This window comes from Carcharhinus amblyrhynchos, chromosome 11 (genome assembly GCF_965287045.1).
Source record: "Carcharhinus amblyrhynchos chromosome 11, sCarAmb.v2.hapA, whole genome shotgun sequence".
Lineage (NCBI taxonomy): Eukaryota > Metazoa > Chordata > Chondrichthyes > Carcharhiniformes > Carcharhinidae > Carcharhinus > Carcharhinus amblyrhynchos.
The window spans coordinates 17,366,447-17,383,279 of NC_137334.1; the positions used below are offsets into that span (position 1 = coordinate 17,366,447).

Below are 16,833 nucleotides of genomic sequence, written 5' to 3' on the forward strand. Positions count from 1 at the left end.
CTTTGTTCTTTGTACTCAAATCCTCTTGCTACAATGGCCAGTACCTCTTTTAAACCTCTTTCTCTGCTCCAATTGGTCCTCCAATTCTAGCCTCAAGTGTGTCGCCAACCTCCCTCACTGTAGATGGCTCCAGCTTCAGTTGCCTAGGCCTCAGGTCTAGAAATTCATTCCTCAACCTCTGTCCTCTTTAAACCCTGTCTCTCTGAGCAAACCTTCAACCACCTGCCCTAACAGCACCTGTGGCTCATTGCCAAGAGATGTCTGACATTCATTCCGGCTGTGCAGTGAATTGAGATGTATTTCAATGCTCCTGTGGTAAATAAGAGGTATCCTGCAAATGTGCCGTGCTTCTGAAAAATAGCAATTGAAGTTCCGTTCCGATTGAGTATTTGCTTTGGAATTCTGTTTGGATTTCTGTGTTCACATTCTCCCTGTGTCTGTGTGGGTTTCCTCCAGGTGCCGTAGCTTCCTTCCACACTCCAAAGATGTGTGGGTTAGTTGGATTGGCCATGCTCAATTGCCCCTTAGTGTCGGGGGGGGGGTGGTGGCAGCTAGGGTAAATGCGTGGCGTTATGGGATTGTGGTCAGAGCAGACTTGATGGGCCTCCTTCTGCACTGTAGGGTAGGATTTTATGATTCCATGAATGACATTCTATGAATCTCCTCGGAGTGGGATCTTGCCTGGATCAGGAGTAGGCCTCAGGCTTTGGCCTGCCTCTGTTGAGCTAAGGGGCCGGGGTGGGTGGAAGTGGTCAGGCCAGGTCCCTTCGCCTGCTATCTTGGGCTTCAGTGAGATTGTCAACTGTGGTTACATTTATTTTCCTGGAGGTTTCATCACATGACCCCTCCTCCCACCCCAGCTATACATCAGCCATTAGTCAGCCAACACATCCATCCTTGTGCGGCATTGCCTTTCAACACCAACGGGAAAGCACACTCGTTATCCAATTGGATGATACTTCACCGTCAGTCAACAGCCTTTAATCCCACACTTTTTAACCTGTCTTGAGGCAGAGAGTGGGGGTCAACGGGTGCTATTCGGATTGGCGGTTGGTGACTAGTGGAGTGCCCCAGGGGTCGGTGCTGGGGCCTCAGCTTTTTACCATTTATATAGATGATCTGGAGGAGGGAACCGAGTGTAGGGTGTCGAAATTTGCGGATGACACCAAGATTGGGGGAACGGCAAATTGTGCGGAGGGTGTGGAGAGTCTGCAGAAGGATCTAGATAGGCTGGGCGAATGGGCCAGGAAATGGCAAATGGAATTTAATGTTGGCAAGTGTGAGGTGGTCCACTTTGGTAGGAAGAATGGTAGGGAGGACTATTACTTACGGGGCGAAAAACTGCAGCAGGCGACGGTTCAGAGGGACCTCGGGGTCCTTGTGCATGAGTCGCAAAAACCCAGCTTGCAGGTGCAGCAGGTGGTCAGGAAGGCGAATGGGATGCTGGCCTTCATAGCGAGGGGGATTGAATATAAAAGTAGGGAGGTCTTGCTGCAGCTGTATAGGGCATTGGTGAGGCCGCAGCTGGAGTACTGTGTGCAGTTTTGGGCGCCGCACCTGCGCAAAGATATTTTGGCCTTGGAGGGAGTGCAGAGGAGGTTTACTAGGCTGATACCGGAGTTGAGGGGGTTGAGCTATGAGGAGAGGCTGAATAAACTAGGCTTGTACTCGTTGGAGTTTAGAAGAATGAGGGGAGATCTCATTGAGACGTATAAGATGATGAATGGGATGGATAGGATAGAGGTGGAGAGACTCTTCCCGCTCAAAAAAGACAGTAGGACTAGGGGGCACAGCCTCAAGATAAAGGGGGGGCGTTTTAGAACGGAGTTGAAGAGGAACTTCTTCACTCAAAGGGTGGTGAATCTCTGGAATTCTCTACCCGTTGAAGTGGTGGAGGCTGCCTCGCTAAATATTTTCAAGAAGCGGGTTGATGGGTTTTTGATAAGAGAGGGGATTAAGGGTTATGGGGAGAGGGCCGGAAAGTGGAACTGAGCCACGACAGATCAGCCATGATCTTATTGAATGGCAGGGCAGGCTCGAAGGGCTGGATGGCCTACTCCTGCTCCTATTTCTTATGTTCTTATGTTCTTAAAGTCTTGTAGATGGAAATCTTCAAAGATAATGACAAATACACCCAATCTTTTTTTAATATCCTGATGGATTTGCCCCAGGGACAGACGCAGCAGTGTCCTGGAGAATCATCTTCAATTTCTGGAGACTCAGACAGATCCTGGAGAGTTGGCAACCCTTAAAGTCAGTAAAGTGTACGACTGAAGGAAGGAGAAAACATGCATTTCTGTAACGCCTTTCATGACCCCAGGGTGTCATGCTATGCTTCACAGCCAATGAAGAACGTCCAAAGTTCAGAAAGGCCTTGGTTGACTGTTTAGAGTTTGCAAGTTCCCCCAGTCTCTGCGTGGGTTTCCTCCAGGTGCTCCGGTTTCCTCCCACACTCCAAAGATGTGTGGGTTAGGGGGATTGCCATGCTAAATTGCCTCTACTGTCCAAAGATGTGCAGGTTAGGTGGATTGGACATGCTGAATTGTTCCTTAGGGTCCAAAGATATGTGGGTCAGGTAGATTAGCCATGCAGAATTGCCACTTTGTGTCCAAAGATGTGCAGGTCAGGTAGATTGGCCATGTTAAATTGTTCCTTAGTGTCCAAAGAAGGTTGGATTAGGTGGATTGGCCATGCTAACTTGCTCTTTAATGTCCAAAGATGTGCAGGTTATGTAGATTAGCCATGCTAAATTGCCCCTTAGTATCCAAAGATGTGCAGGTTAGGTGGATTGGCCATGGTAAATTAGCCCTTAAAGTCAGGGGGACTTTCAGGATAAATACAGGGATAGAGTGGGATTGCTGTAGTTTCGATGGGCTGAATGTCCTCCTTCTGCAATGTAGGGATTCTATGATTCTATGAAATGTGTAAATTATGTCCTGATAAAATGGATCATTTAAAAAATGCATATAAACGAGAGACAAGGATCAGTGATATATATAATGGTCATGTAACACAGACCTGGACTTAACTGAGAATAAGGGATAATTTTGAATGCCACCTTTTTATATCCTGTTTGCGTCTGATCTGTGTTTTAATTCTGTCTCTAACTCTATGACACTCCTGCTCCGTACCTCCCTCTACAGTATTCCAATGGAACTTCGACAGCCTCAGCAGTCACTTGTGTTTTGGAGTCAGCATTGACACTTTGCTGGCTCCTCCCCTCGACCCCCAACTTCACCTCGCGGTTTCTCTGCACCCCTGGGATGGCCTGCGAGATAATCGATGTTTTGCTCATCATTTGAGATCTGTGGTGAACATGCATCCAAAGGTTACAGAGGGGAAGATCTACAAACCCTGGAAACTTGAAATTAATGAGGGTCGTTTTAGCTCTGTTGGCTGGACACCTGGTTAGTGATGCGGAGAGACACTGACAATGCAGGCTCAATTCCTGTACTGACTCAGGTTATGGGCAGCATGGTGGCACAGTGGTTAGCACTGCCACCTCAGTGCTAGGGTCCTGGGTTTGATTCCAGCCTTGGGTCACTGTCAGGTGTGGAGTTTGCACATTCTCCCCATGTCTGTGTGGGTTTCCTCCCACACTCCAAAGATGTGCTGGTTAGGTAGGTTGACCATTAAGGTCCAAAGGTTAGGTTTTTTAAAATATTATTATTGTCATATTTTCTATGTTTCTATAGTGCCTGGGGGCAAATAAGATCAAAGGTTATGGGGAGAAAGCAGGATTCAACTATTGAGTTGGACGATTAGCCATGATCGTGATGAATGGTGGAGCAGGCTCAAAGGGCTGAATGGCCTCTTCCTGCTCCTATCTTCTATGTTTCTATATTTCTGCACGTAGGCTTACATTAACATTGCAATGAAGTTACTGTGAAAATCCCCTGATTGACGTAATCAGGGAGTCTTACCTGAGTGTCAGGACTACTGACACTTCAGATTCTGATGTTGTGTCTGAAGCACACCTAAGACTGGGCGACATGGTGGTACAGTGGTTAGCGCTGCTGCCTCACAGTGCCAGGGACCCAGTTTCAATTCCGGCCTCGGATCACTGACCGTCTAGAGTTTGCACATTCTCACCATGTCTGTGTGGGTTTCCTCCGGGTGCTCTGGTTTCATTTCACAGACCAAAGATGTGCGGGTTGGGTGGATTGGCCATGCTAAATTGGCCGTTAGTGTCAGGGGGGCTAGCAGGGTAAATAAGTGGGGTTATGGGAGTAGGACCTGGGTGGGATTGTGGTTGGTGCAGGCTTGTTGGGCCGAATGGCCTTCTTCTGCATTGTAGGGGTTCTGAGTTAAAGCCTGGAAACCCGTGAAGACACGGGGAGAATGTGCAAAGTCCGCACAGACAATGATCCGAATGGAGAATCAAACCTGGGTCCCTGGTGCTGTTCTTAGATCAGTAGGGGTGTGTGTGTGTGTGGTGTGCAAAATATTGTCATCATTTTCCTCAGTTGGTGCTAACTTTGTCTTTTGGAATGACCTCAATGGGGCCTTCGAGACGGATCTGCTAGGGTATGAGCTCCCTGACTGAGATCCTCGATGGGCTGAACGGCCTCCTTCTGCACTGCAGGGATTCTATGATTCTGTAAGTGGAAGTGAGTTGGTAAATAAAGGGAATCTGGTGACCTCTGAGGAATTATTTCACCTTTCATGGCTCCCCATCAAAATGGAAGTGCTGTTGGTTGTGCAACATCTGTTCTTTGTGTGTGATGTGAATGCACTGATGGGAGTTTCAGAACAATTGCCAGTTGCAGTGCATTAACAAGCCCATTTCATACTTTACAAACACCTAATGATCCAGCAAACTACAAGCAAAGATGGGAATGTGGTTGGTATGTAACGAACACACTGCACCAAGGTTTACTTAATGGAATCGTAGCCATTCCTGTTTGGATTATTGGTGAGCATGTGTCTGACAGTCAGTAAGGTCTTGAGAGGTTAACCAAAATCTTACAACTCCAGCAGTCTCCGGGCACCACGGTGGCACAGTGGTTAGCACTGCTGCCTCACAGCGCCAGGGACCTGGGTTCGATTCTCCTGTAACTTCATAACAGTGTTAATGTAAGCCTGATTGTGACACTAATAAATAAACTGTAAACTTTTCTGTTGGTCACAGCTGAAGTATGTGTCCCTGTGTAGAGGGTAAAATAGGCCTTCAATCTTATCATTAGTGCAGCAATGAATGACATGGTAACTTATTATCGGGATTACAGATTGAGGGCAGGATTTTCCGGCCTTTTCCACCAGCGGGATTTCCTGGACCCCTGTGGTGGAAGGTGTGTATAAGGGGAAATCCCTCTGGTATTTCTTTGAGGATGTAACTAGCGAAATAGTTGAAGGAGAACCAATGGATTTGGTGTCCTTGTGCCAGGAGTTAGAGGATCCTGCTGCTGGCCAATGATGGATCAAATCCTCCCCGGGGGGGGGGGGGGGGGGGGGTTGGTGGTGAAGGGAATCTGTGTAGGGGGTGTTGAGAGGGATTTGGGGGTGAAAAATCCTGCTTTATGGTTATTCACCCCATGCACCCTCCATAGATCCCCAATTATTCAAAACCCTACAGCCTGTACCCTAACTCGCGCTAAATCCCATTCACCCATGACCTCTGACCTATGCTCGAAGCCAGACCAATGTTTCCATTTGAGCTTAGTTTCAAATCTCCCCTTCAGTGGTCTCTCCCCTCCATATCTCTGTAGTCTTCTCCAGAACCAACACCCTCTGGGATCACTGCGCTCCTCCAATGCTGCTTTCTGTTTGCACGTTCCTGGTTTCCATCCCTTTTCTGTTGCTGGAAGTCCCTTTAGCTGCCTAGACCTTAAGCTCTGGAATTCCATCCATAAACATCTCCCCTCCCCAACCCCACTGACACTTCTACTTTCTCAGAAGACTAGGAAATTTAGCATGTCCACTACGACTCTCACCAGTGTTTACAGATGCACCATAGAAAGCATTCTTTCTGGTTGTATCACAACTGGGTATGGCTCCTGCTCTGACCAAGACCACAAGAAAGTACAAAGGGTCGTGAATGAAGCTCAGTCCATCACACAAACCAGCCTCCTATCCATTGAGTCTGTCTACACTTCCCACTGTGTATTGGGCGTAGGTCAGAGGTCATGGGTGAATAGGATTTAGCGTAAATTAGGGTACAGACAGTAGAATTTTGAATAATTGGGGGTCTATGGCGGGTGCATGGGAAAAAGATGCAAAAGTCTGAAGTCACGTACCAGCCGACTCAAGAACAGCTTCTTCCCTGCTGCCATCAGACTTTTGAATGGACCTACCTTGCATTAAATTGATCTTTCTCTACACCCTAGCTGTGACTATAACATTCTGTACTCTCTCCTTTCCTTCTCTATGAACAGTATGCTTTGTCTGTATAGTATGTAAGAAACAATACTTTTCACTGTATACTAATAGATGTGAAATAATAAATCAAATCAAATCAAACCAGCCTCCCATCCATTGACTCTGTCTACACTTCCCGCTGCCTTAGAAAAGAAGCCAGCATAATCAAATACCCCACGCACCCTGGATATTCTCTCTTCCGCCTTCTTCCAAGACACAAAAATCTGGAGTCACATATCAATCGATTCAAGAACAACTTCTTCCCTGCTGCTGTCAGACTTTTGAATGGATTAAGTTGATCTTTCTCTAACCCTAGCTATGATTGTAACACTACATTCTGCACTCTCTCCTTTCCTTCTCCTCTATGTACTCAATGAACAGTATGCTTTGCCTATATAGTGTGCAAGAAACAATACTTTTCACTACAGGCTAATACATGTGACGCTAATAAATCCAATCAAAAAATCACCAGTTCTGTCTCCTTCTGTAAGATGCTCTATAAAACCTGCCTCATCTGTCCCACTCCCTATAAACGTGAGTCACATACATCTACAGCACAGAAAAAGGCTCTTTGACCGATCAAAACAGTTTGATGCCAAATTTGCTTTGATAAGTACTCCTGGGAAGCGCCTTGGGTTGTGGTACTGGGCTAAAGCTACAAAATATAGACATGGTTGTTTGAAGTCAATACCGATTGAGTAATAACTATTCAGTGTGAAATAGAATTGCTGTATAACTTGGGTCTTATTTATTTTGTTCATTCATAGGACATGGGTGTCGCTGGCTGGCCAGAATTTATTGCCCATCTCTAATTGCCCTTGGAAGGCAGTTGAGAGTCATCCACAGAAGGCTGTGGAGGCCAGGTCATTGAGTGTAATTAAGACTGAGATAAATTCTTGATGAGTAAGGGGATCAAAGTTTACAGGGGAAAGGGGGAGAATGTCGTTGAAAAACATAGCAGCCATGATTGAATGACAGAGTTGGCTTGGTGGGCTGAATGGCCCAATTCTGCTCCTATATCTTATGGTCTTATGTCCCATGAATTAATTTTTAAAAAATTGATAGCCGTTGACAGTGGAAGTTGGTTCCCTCACCCCGCCTTTCTATCTCCCTTCAACTTGTATCATAATAGTATTTTGTTGGTTAATGTTCTGGGGACCCAGGTTCGAATCCCACTATGTCAGGTGATGGAATTTGAATCCAATTAAAGAAATTTGGAATTAAGAATCTACGGACGACCATGAAACCATTGTCGATTGTTGGAAAAACCCATCTGGTTCCCAGATGTCCTTTAGGGAAGGAAATCTGCTGTCTTTACCTGGTCTGGCCTACATGTGATTCCAAAGCCACAGCAATGTGGTTGACTCTCAACTGCCCTCCAAGGGCAACTAGGGATGGGCAATAAATGCTGGCCACCCAGTGATGCTCATGACCCACAAATGAATATTTAAAAAATTGTACCCGCCTCTACCACCTCCTCTGGCAGCTCATTCCATATACCCACCACCCTGTGTGTGGGGAAAAAATTGCCCTTCAGGTCCCTTTTAAACCTTTCCCCTCTCACCTTAAAGCTATGCCCTCTAGTTTTAGACTCCCCAAACCTGGGGGAAAAGACCTCAGCTGTTCACCTGATCTATGCCCCTCATGATTTTATAAACCTCTGTAAGATCACCCCTCATCGTCCTATGCTTCAGGGGAAAAAAGTCTCACCTTATCCAGCCTCTCCTTATAATTCAAACCTTCCAGTCCTAATTACACTCTCGTGATTTTTTTTGTGCACTTTCCAGTTTAATAACATCCTTCCTACAGCAAGTGAAAGATTGATCGATTGTTTTTAGCATTTGATCAATAGTAGATCATTGAGAGAATTGTGTCTCCCTGTAGACTGGTAGGATTTTGTATCATTTGCTATATATAATACAAAATAAAAATAGAAAGTGTTGGAAATTCTCAGCAGGTCTGGCAGCATCTGTGGACAGAGAAACAGAGTTAATGTTTTGAGACCGTACGAGTCTCCTTCAGAGCTAAGGACAGGGAGAAATGTGATAGGTTTTAAACTGTTGAAGAGAGGGTGGAGTAGGTAGAGCAAAATAGGTCAGGGATAGGTTGGAGCCAGGAGAGATTGACTCCAGAGGCAGAAGACAGAGGGAGTGTTAATGGTAGTGTTAAAGACTAAAGAAGGTGCGAACAGCGGCATATCAGATTTTATATTTTCAAAAGAAGAACAAAGAACAGCACAGGAATAAGCTCTTTGGCCCAACAAGCCTGCACTGATACATGACGCCTTTCTAAACTTTTTGCCTCTACACGGTCCATATCCCTCTATTCCCTGCCTATTCAGATATCTGTCAAGACCTGTTTCTAACACCTCCTCTGGCAGCTCATTCCAGGCATTGAGCACCTTCCGTGCAAAAAAAACCTGGTCTCACATCTCCTTTAAGCTTTCCCGCTTTGTGGATATGAAAGGAAGACTTCTGAAGCAGCAGCGAACAGTGATGACATTACATAGAAACATAAGAAAATAGGAGCAGGGGTAGGCCATTCGGCCCTTCGAGCCTGTTCCGCCATTCAATATCATCATGGCTGATCCTCTGCTTCTCCCCACACTCCCTGACATCTTTAGAGTCTAGGATGCTATTTCTTTCTTGACAACATTCAGTAACTTGTCCTTCCCCGGTTTTCAGAGCATTCTACAGGTTTACCACTCTCTGCGTGAAGATATTTCTCCATATCTCAGTCCCAATGGGCCTATGCCATATCCTGAGACCGTGACCCCTTGTTCTAGACATTCCCAGCCAGAGGAAACATCATCCCTGTATCCAGTCTGCCCAACCCTGTAAAGAATTTAATACATTTCAATGAGATCCCCTCTTATCCTGCTAAATTCCAGGGAATACAAGCTCAATTGACCAAATCTCTCCTCGTATGATGCACCCGAACAGGCGCCGGAGTGTGGTTTTTCAAGTGACTTCATTGCAGTGTTAATGTAAGTCTACTTGTGCCACTAATAAATAAAACTTAAATAATCCACTCCATTTAGCTTAGCCAATCCATCTAACCTACACATCTTTAGACACTAAGGACCAATTTGGCGCAGCCAATCCACCTAACCTGCAGTAATCAACAGAAAAGTTTAAGTTTTTTTATTAGTGTCACAAGTAGGCTTACATTAACACTGCAATAAAGTTACTGTGAAAATCCCCTAGTTGCCACACTCTGGCACCTGTTCGGGTACACTGAGGGAGAATTTAGCCAGTGCACCTAACCAGCACATCTTTAGACGGTGGAAGGAAACTGGAGCACCCAGAGGAAACCCACGCAGACACGGGGAGAACATGCAGGCTCCACACAGACAGTGACCCAAGGCAGGAATTGAACCCAGGTTCCTGGAGCTGGAAGGCAGCAGTGCTAACCACTGTGCCACTGTGCAGCCCTACTCTGCTCAAACATCACCCCATCCTCTCCTTTACTTCCGGCAGATTCCCACATAGAAACATTTTGATTTTCCAAAGAGGTATATTCTAAAAACACTAAGCAGCTCAGCAGAGCATTGGGGTGGTGGTTGGGGTTGGGGTTGGGGGGGCGGGTGTTGCTGGTGAAATACTATGTCAGGAAGGCCCTATGTTGTGTGTCTGACCTGGGTGCTCACTTAATTTTAACCATGCATAGTCTGGGGGTGCAAATAGTGCCCTCAGCAGCACTGAGGCTGGAGAAAGGTTAGGCAGAGTTTGTGCTTGTGGCTGGGTTCTTGAAATCCATGGCTTGTGAAGATGCACAGGGGGGTTTCAGGCAGGGCAGAGCCGGGAATGCTGTCTAGACTCATGTCTGGGATGAATTGTGGAGATGCAGGCAAATTTATGTGGGGCTAGACTGGTCAGAATCAGTGCCCTTCAGGAATAACACCGAGAGAGGCAATCTTTGACTTTCCATCTAGGAAGTTGTAACTCAATTAAGCCCTGATTACATGTGAGGGATTGAGAAGCCGGATTGTTACCATAAGTGGGTGGCGCGGTGGCACAGTGGTTAGCACTGCTGCCTCACAGTGCCAGGGATCCAGGTTCAATTCCCAGCTTGGGTCACTGCCTGTGCAGAGTCTGCACCTTCTCCCCGTGTCTGCGTGGGTTTCCTCCGAGTGCTCCGGTTTCCTCCCACTGTCCAAAGATGTGTTGGTTAGGTTGATTGATCGTGATCAATTGCCTCTTATGTCCGGGGGATTAGCAGGGTAAATATGAAGGGTTATGGGGATAGGTCCTGGGTGGGATTGTGGCCGGTGCAGACACGATGGGCCGAATGGCTCCTGCTGCATTGTAGAGTTCTATGGCTGGAGTATGCAGACAGTGCTGAATGCCTTGCTGAGTGACTGCATGCCCTGACAGTGAGGGAAAGGTCATGAGAGGCTGTCACCACTTAAAATGGGAGGCGCATTTCAGCAGCAGAAGGTGTTGGCAGCTTCTGGCTCTCAGACTATAGGAGAGGTTATAAGGAGAGGGTGGCTAGGCTAAATTTCAAGGGCTCCGTGAGAGGCATAGATAGGATGAATGCACATAGTTTTTTCCCCAGGGAAGGGGAATTGAAAACTAGAGGGTATAGTTTGAGGTGAGAGGGGAAAGATTTAAAAGGGACCTGAGGGGACAACTTCTTCATGCATTGAGTAGTGCAACTATGGAATGAGCCGTCAGAGAAAGTGGTTGAGGCAGGTACAATAGCAACATTTAAAAGGCATTTGGATAAGTACATGGATGGGGAAGGGTTAGAGGGATATGGGCCAAGTGTGGGCAATTGGGGCCAACTGGGAGGGCACCATGGTCGGCAGAGACTTGTTGGGCTGAAGGGTCTGTTTCCACGCTGTATTGCTGTATGATTTTAAGATTGTTTGTGGTCACCAACCTTGCACGTGGCTTTGACATTTTGGAGGGTGGCCTAGTGGTATTATCTGTTAAATTATGAATCCAGAAACTCAGCTAATGTTCTGGGGGCCCAGGTTCGAATCCCGCCACGGTAGATAGTGGAATTTGAATTCGATAAAAATATCTGGAATTAAGAATCTACTGATGGCCACGAAACCATTGTTGGAAAAACCCATCTGGTTCACTAATGTCCTTTAGGGAAGGAAATCTGCCATCCTTACCCAGTCTGGCCTACTTGTGACTCCAGAGCCACAGCAATATGGTTGATTCTAAAATGCCCTCAGGAATGGGCAATAAAAGCTGGCCCAGCCAGCAATGCCCACATCCCATGAACAAATAAAAAAGACATTTACGACTATCTTGAGCTAGAAGTGCCGTGCGGAGGATCCTGAGGACGCCAGCGTCACAGACTGCAACCAACTGGATTCACTCTACGTGATATCAATAAACAGCTGAACGTGCTGGCTACTGCAAAGGGATCTGAACCCCGACAACCTCCTGGCAGCAGCACTGAAAAGAATGAGTTCCGGAACTAGCCATGTCCATGTAGATGGTCATGGACATACAGCTACAACACTGGTATCTATCCAACGATATGGTTGGCATTGCTACTTCACAGTACCAGGGAACCGGGTCACTGTCTGTGTGAGTTTGCACATTCTCCCCGTGTTTGTGTGGGTTTCCTCCGTGTGCTCAGGTTTCCTCCCACACTCCAAAGACGTGTGGGTTAGATGGATTGGCCATGCTAATTTCGTCAGGGGGACGAGCAGGGCAAGTGCATGGGGCTACGGGTTATTGTCTGTGTAGGCTCGATGTGCCAAATGACATCCTTCTGCGCTGTCGGTATTCTATGAATCTACGATGGTGAAATTTTTTCAGGAATGTCCTATCCTCTACAAAGCGGGAAAGATCCATTCCAGGCAATTACCGCCTCAGCAGCCCACTCTCATTCCTTGGAAAAATGATGGAAAGTGTTGTCAACAGTGCTATCAAACAGCATTCCCACAGCAATGCCCTGATCACTCAGCTTGTGTTCAGCTAGCGAACGTAGTGTTCATTGACAATTTTCAGTGCTCTGTGTAACTCCTGAGACACTGAAGCAGTCCGTGACCTGGTGAGGCAAGACCAGGACGTTATTGAAGCTAAGTGTAACGTTCACTCCAATAAACATCACCGACAAGAGAGATTCTAACTATTTCTCCACAGCGTTACCATCACTGAATCCCACCACCATTAACAAGAGCAGGTCAGAAACTGGGAATTCTGCAGTGAGTATCCCACCTCCTGACTCCCCAGGGCCTGTCCACCATCTACAAGGCACAAGTCAGGAGTGCGATGGAATACTCCCCAGTTGTCTGGGTGACAACACTCAAGAAGCTCAATGCCACCCAGGACAAAGCAACCTGCTTGATTGGCATCCCATCCACCACCTTAAACGTTTAATCCCTCCACACACAGTGGTTGGAAGATTTTACCATCTCCAAGATGCACTGCAGTGACCTGGCCTGCTTTGACAGTACCTCCCAAAGCCATGACAACTACAGCTAGATAACAAGGTGCATGGGAACACCACTACTTGCAAATTCCCCTTCAAGCCGCTCACCATTCTGATTTGGAAACGTATCGGCCGTTCCTTCACTGAGTCAAAATCCTCTCTGCCTAATGGCATTGTGGGTGTGCCCACACCACTTGGACAGCAACGGGTTCAAGAAGATGGCTCACCACTGCCTTCCCGAGGGCAACTACGGGGTGGGCAATCCACGAGGCCGACATTACACGCAGGCAATAATATCGGACGCCTACCTCCTGTGCTGTGCGTTCAATGTTGAGAGCTAGCAAGCCCAGAGGGCCTCCCTCAGTGGATACCTGAAAGGCCCAGGGCCAGCGGTTTGGCTTGCCACTCCATCTCCTTGCTGCAGACTTCAAAGACCAGGTTGACGTCTTCCCGGTACTCGCCGACCATGACCTTGAGGCCCCTCAGGTCTCCTTGCACCAGCACCTGGTGGAAGGCCTCAGGGCCCCTATGCTTCACACTGTGAGAGGGCCCAAGGTGCTGGATCTTTTCAAAATCTAGGAATATCTGTGAACGCTGCGCGTCCATTGCCTGGAGAGCTTTGTTTCTGGGGCTTATTTTAGCCCCGGTTGCTTTATTATATAGACAAGGACACAGGCTATTGTTGATCTATTAATATGCCCATGGTGAGAAGTTAATGAGCTCACCAGTCATTGCCTCTCTATAAATACTTAGAAGTGAAACAATTGGCAGGACTGGAGGTGGTGCATGACTTATTTCATTGATTGATTTATTACTGTGAAGTAGATCTTATTGAAAGCTGCTGGAGGATTCCTTCTGCCGCTTGTCCATCTGTTGACAGCTCCTCTGGTCAAATGCTTTTGACGGGGGAGTTGTGTTTTGTCAGTTGTGCGGGGATTTGCCTTAAATCGATCCACCGCGACTAACTTTTTGGAGCCTGGATGGCCATTTCTTGCTGATTTAAGGCATTGTGGATGTCGGCTAAGGAAGCAAGTCACTCCCCATCCAGGTTTCCATGTCAGATGCAACACATCGGGATATAATCCTGCAGCACAGGGCTAGGATATGGGAGCGAGGCCTGGACAATATTCAGGCTCAAGGGGGTTAAGTGACAAGTAATGTTTGTGCCAGGCAATGACCATTACCGGCAAGTGGGAATCTAGCCGTGCACCCCACCCCCCGCATAACATTTAACCACAGCACGTTCTCTCTTCCTGCCATATGTATAATTATGCAGCTGTGACAATAAATGCCATCTAAACAGTTAGACATTTTTATCTTTAAACAGGTTAGGTGGATAGGCCATGCTAAATTGCTCCTTAGTGTCTAAAGATGTGTAGTTTACATGGATTGGCCATGCTAAATTGCCCCTTAGTGTCCAAAGATGTGCAGGTTATGTGGATTGGCCATGCTAAATTGCCCCTTAGTATCCAAAGATGCATAGGCTAGGTGGATTGACCATGTTAAATTGCCTCTTAGTACCCAAAGATGTGTGGGTTAGGTGGATTGGCCATGATAAATTGCCCCTTAGTGTCCAAAGATTTGAAGGTTAGGGGGATTAACAAAGTTACGGGGTAGGTCTGGGGGTGGGACTGGGTAAAATGCTCTGTCAGAGATTCGGTGCAGGTTAGATGGGCTGAATGGCCTCCTTCTGCACTGTAGGGATTCTATGATTCTTCAGAAACTTCAATGGATTTTAATAGAACATAGAACATAGAACACTACAGCACAAACAGGCCCTTCGGCCCACAAGTTGCGCCGATCACATCATCACCTACCAACCTACAGACCTATCTATAACCCTCAATCTCATTAAACCCCATATACTCATCCAGAAGTCTTTTAAAAGACCCCAGCGAGTTCGCCTCCACCACCACTGACGGCAGCCGATTCCATTCACTCACCACCCTCTGAGTGAAAAACTTACCCCTAACATCACTTCTGAACCTCCCTCCCCGCACCTTAAATCTGTGTCCTCTCGTAGCGACCATTTCAAACCGGGGAAATAGCCTCTGAGAGTCCACCCTATCTATTCCTCTCAACATTTTGTAAACTTCTATCAGGTCGCCTCTCAACCTTCGTCTCTCCAGGGAAAAGAGTCCCAGCTCCCTCAACCTAGCTTCATAAGGCATGCCTCCCAGTCCAGGCAACATCCTTGTAAATCTCCTCTGCACCCTTTCAATAGCTTCTACATCTTTCCTATAGTGAGGCGACCAGAACTGCGCACAATACTCCAAATGAGGCCTGACAAGGGTCTTATAAAGTTCCAGCATTACCTCCTGACTCCTAAACTCAATCCCTCGATTAATGAAGGCCAGTACACCATACGCCTTCTTGACCACCTCCTCCACCTGCGAGGCCGATTTAAGAGTCCTGTGGACCCGGACCCCAAGATCCTTCTGCTCCTCAACACTACTCAGACTTCTGCCCTTGATAGTGTACTCGTTCATCCCGTTGGTTCTGCCAAAATGGACGACTACGCATTTATCCGCGTTGAAGTCCATCTGCCACTTCTCCGCCCAGTCCTGCATCCTATCTATGTCCTGCTGCAACTTTTGCCATCCTTCCAGATCATCCACAACACCACCGACCTTCGTGTCATCAGCGAACTTACTTACCCATCCCTCCACTTCCTCATCCAGGTCATTTATGAAAATGACAAACAACAAGGGTCCCAGAACAGATCCTTGAGGCACTCCGCTGGTGACTGACCTCCATTCAGAAAAAGCCCCATCCACAACCACTCTCTGCCTTCTGCAGGCAAGCCAGTTCTGGATCCACAAGGCCAAAGGCCCTTGGATCCCATTTTGGTCTGTGTAAACAATTGTCTCTGATGAATTGCTGGCAGCATCAATGTTGAAATGTTGCAATGCTAATACCAAACTCAGTGAATGGAATTTTCCCATCCCACCCGCCACTAGAATCGTGGTGAGCGGGACACAGACCATGGATAGGTCCGTTGACCTCAGGCGGGATGTTCTGGTATTGGGGGTCTGATTTAATGATAATTCTTGGGTACCATCTGTTTTTGGTATTTTCAGAATAGGTGAACTCCATCCACTACAACTCATTTCAATGATTAAGCCTATTTTCAATGTCCTTTTGAACCAATGCCAACTTTAGTGGATTGAGTCTTTATGGACGTTGCTTAATTGGAACAGTATTTCCTACGTCTAAATTGTGCACAACTGCTTTTGTACTCCCCAATTTGTTCCCATGTATAACTCTATGGGATTGTAATAACTCTTTCAAGTAATTTTGACTTTCCTCTGGAAGGTAACTCAGCAATTTATCCCAATTTCTGATTGCTTACTCATTGTCCAGTCTAATTTGAGGAATATCAAATTCAGAACCATCTGGATTAGTTTTCTCGCTCTGAGTTGCAACAACGAACACTTCCTCCTTCTGCTTTTCTTCGCTGTTGAAATACATTTTGATCAGATTTGTATGTTATACTCTGAGTTTTCCTGCGATCAGGATTCCTATCAAATAATTCACCTTACTCAATTTTCTTTTGATTTTTAATAAGGCCTTCTAAACTTTGTTTTTAATAGTTCACCTACAACTGGTAAAAATACTAACACTTTCTCCCCACGAAAAAAACTACACATTTTTGATCACTGATCTGTTCTTTTCTCATCACACGTTCTACAGAAAGATGTGCCGGTTAGGTGGATTGGCTGTGCTAAATTCACCCTCCGTGTAACCAAAACAGGCACAGGAGTGTGGCGACTGGGGGATTTTCACAGTAACTTCATTGCAGTGTTTAAAGTTTATTTATCATTGTCATGACACTTAGAATAACACGGCAATGAAGTTACTGTGAAGTCACCACACTCGGGCGCCTGTTCGGGTACACTGAGGGAGAATTTAGCACGGTCAATGCGCATAACTGGCACATCTTTCGGACTGTGGGAGGAAACCGGAGCACCGGAAGAAACCCCACACAGACACGGGGAGAATGTGCAGACTCCGCACAGACAGTGACCCAAGCTGGGAATCGAACCGGGTCCATGGCGCTGTGAGGCAGCCGTG

General features: G+C 46.7%; 1 protein-coding gene across 1 annotated transcript in view; it reads right to left on the minus strand.

The window, feature by feature from the left end:
• asb18 (ankyrin repeat and SOCS box containing 18) overlaps positions 1–13,411 on the minus strand; it is a 28,977-nt gene extending 15,566 nt beyond the window's left edge. The window contains exon 1 of the mRNA XM_080198629.1: positions 13,131–13,411. Coding sequence (XP_080054755.1) covers positions 13,131–13,365 — 235 coding nt within the window. The 5' untranslated portion in view covers positions 13,366–13,411. The remainder of the gene's footprint in view (positions 1–13,130) is intronic.
• Between the last annotated feature and the right edge of the window lie 3,422 nt (positions 13,412–16,833).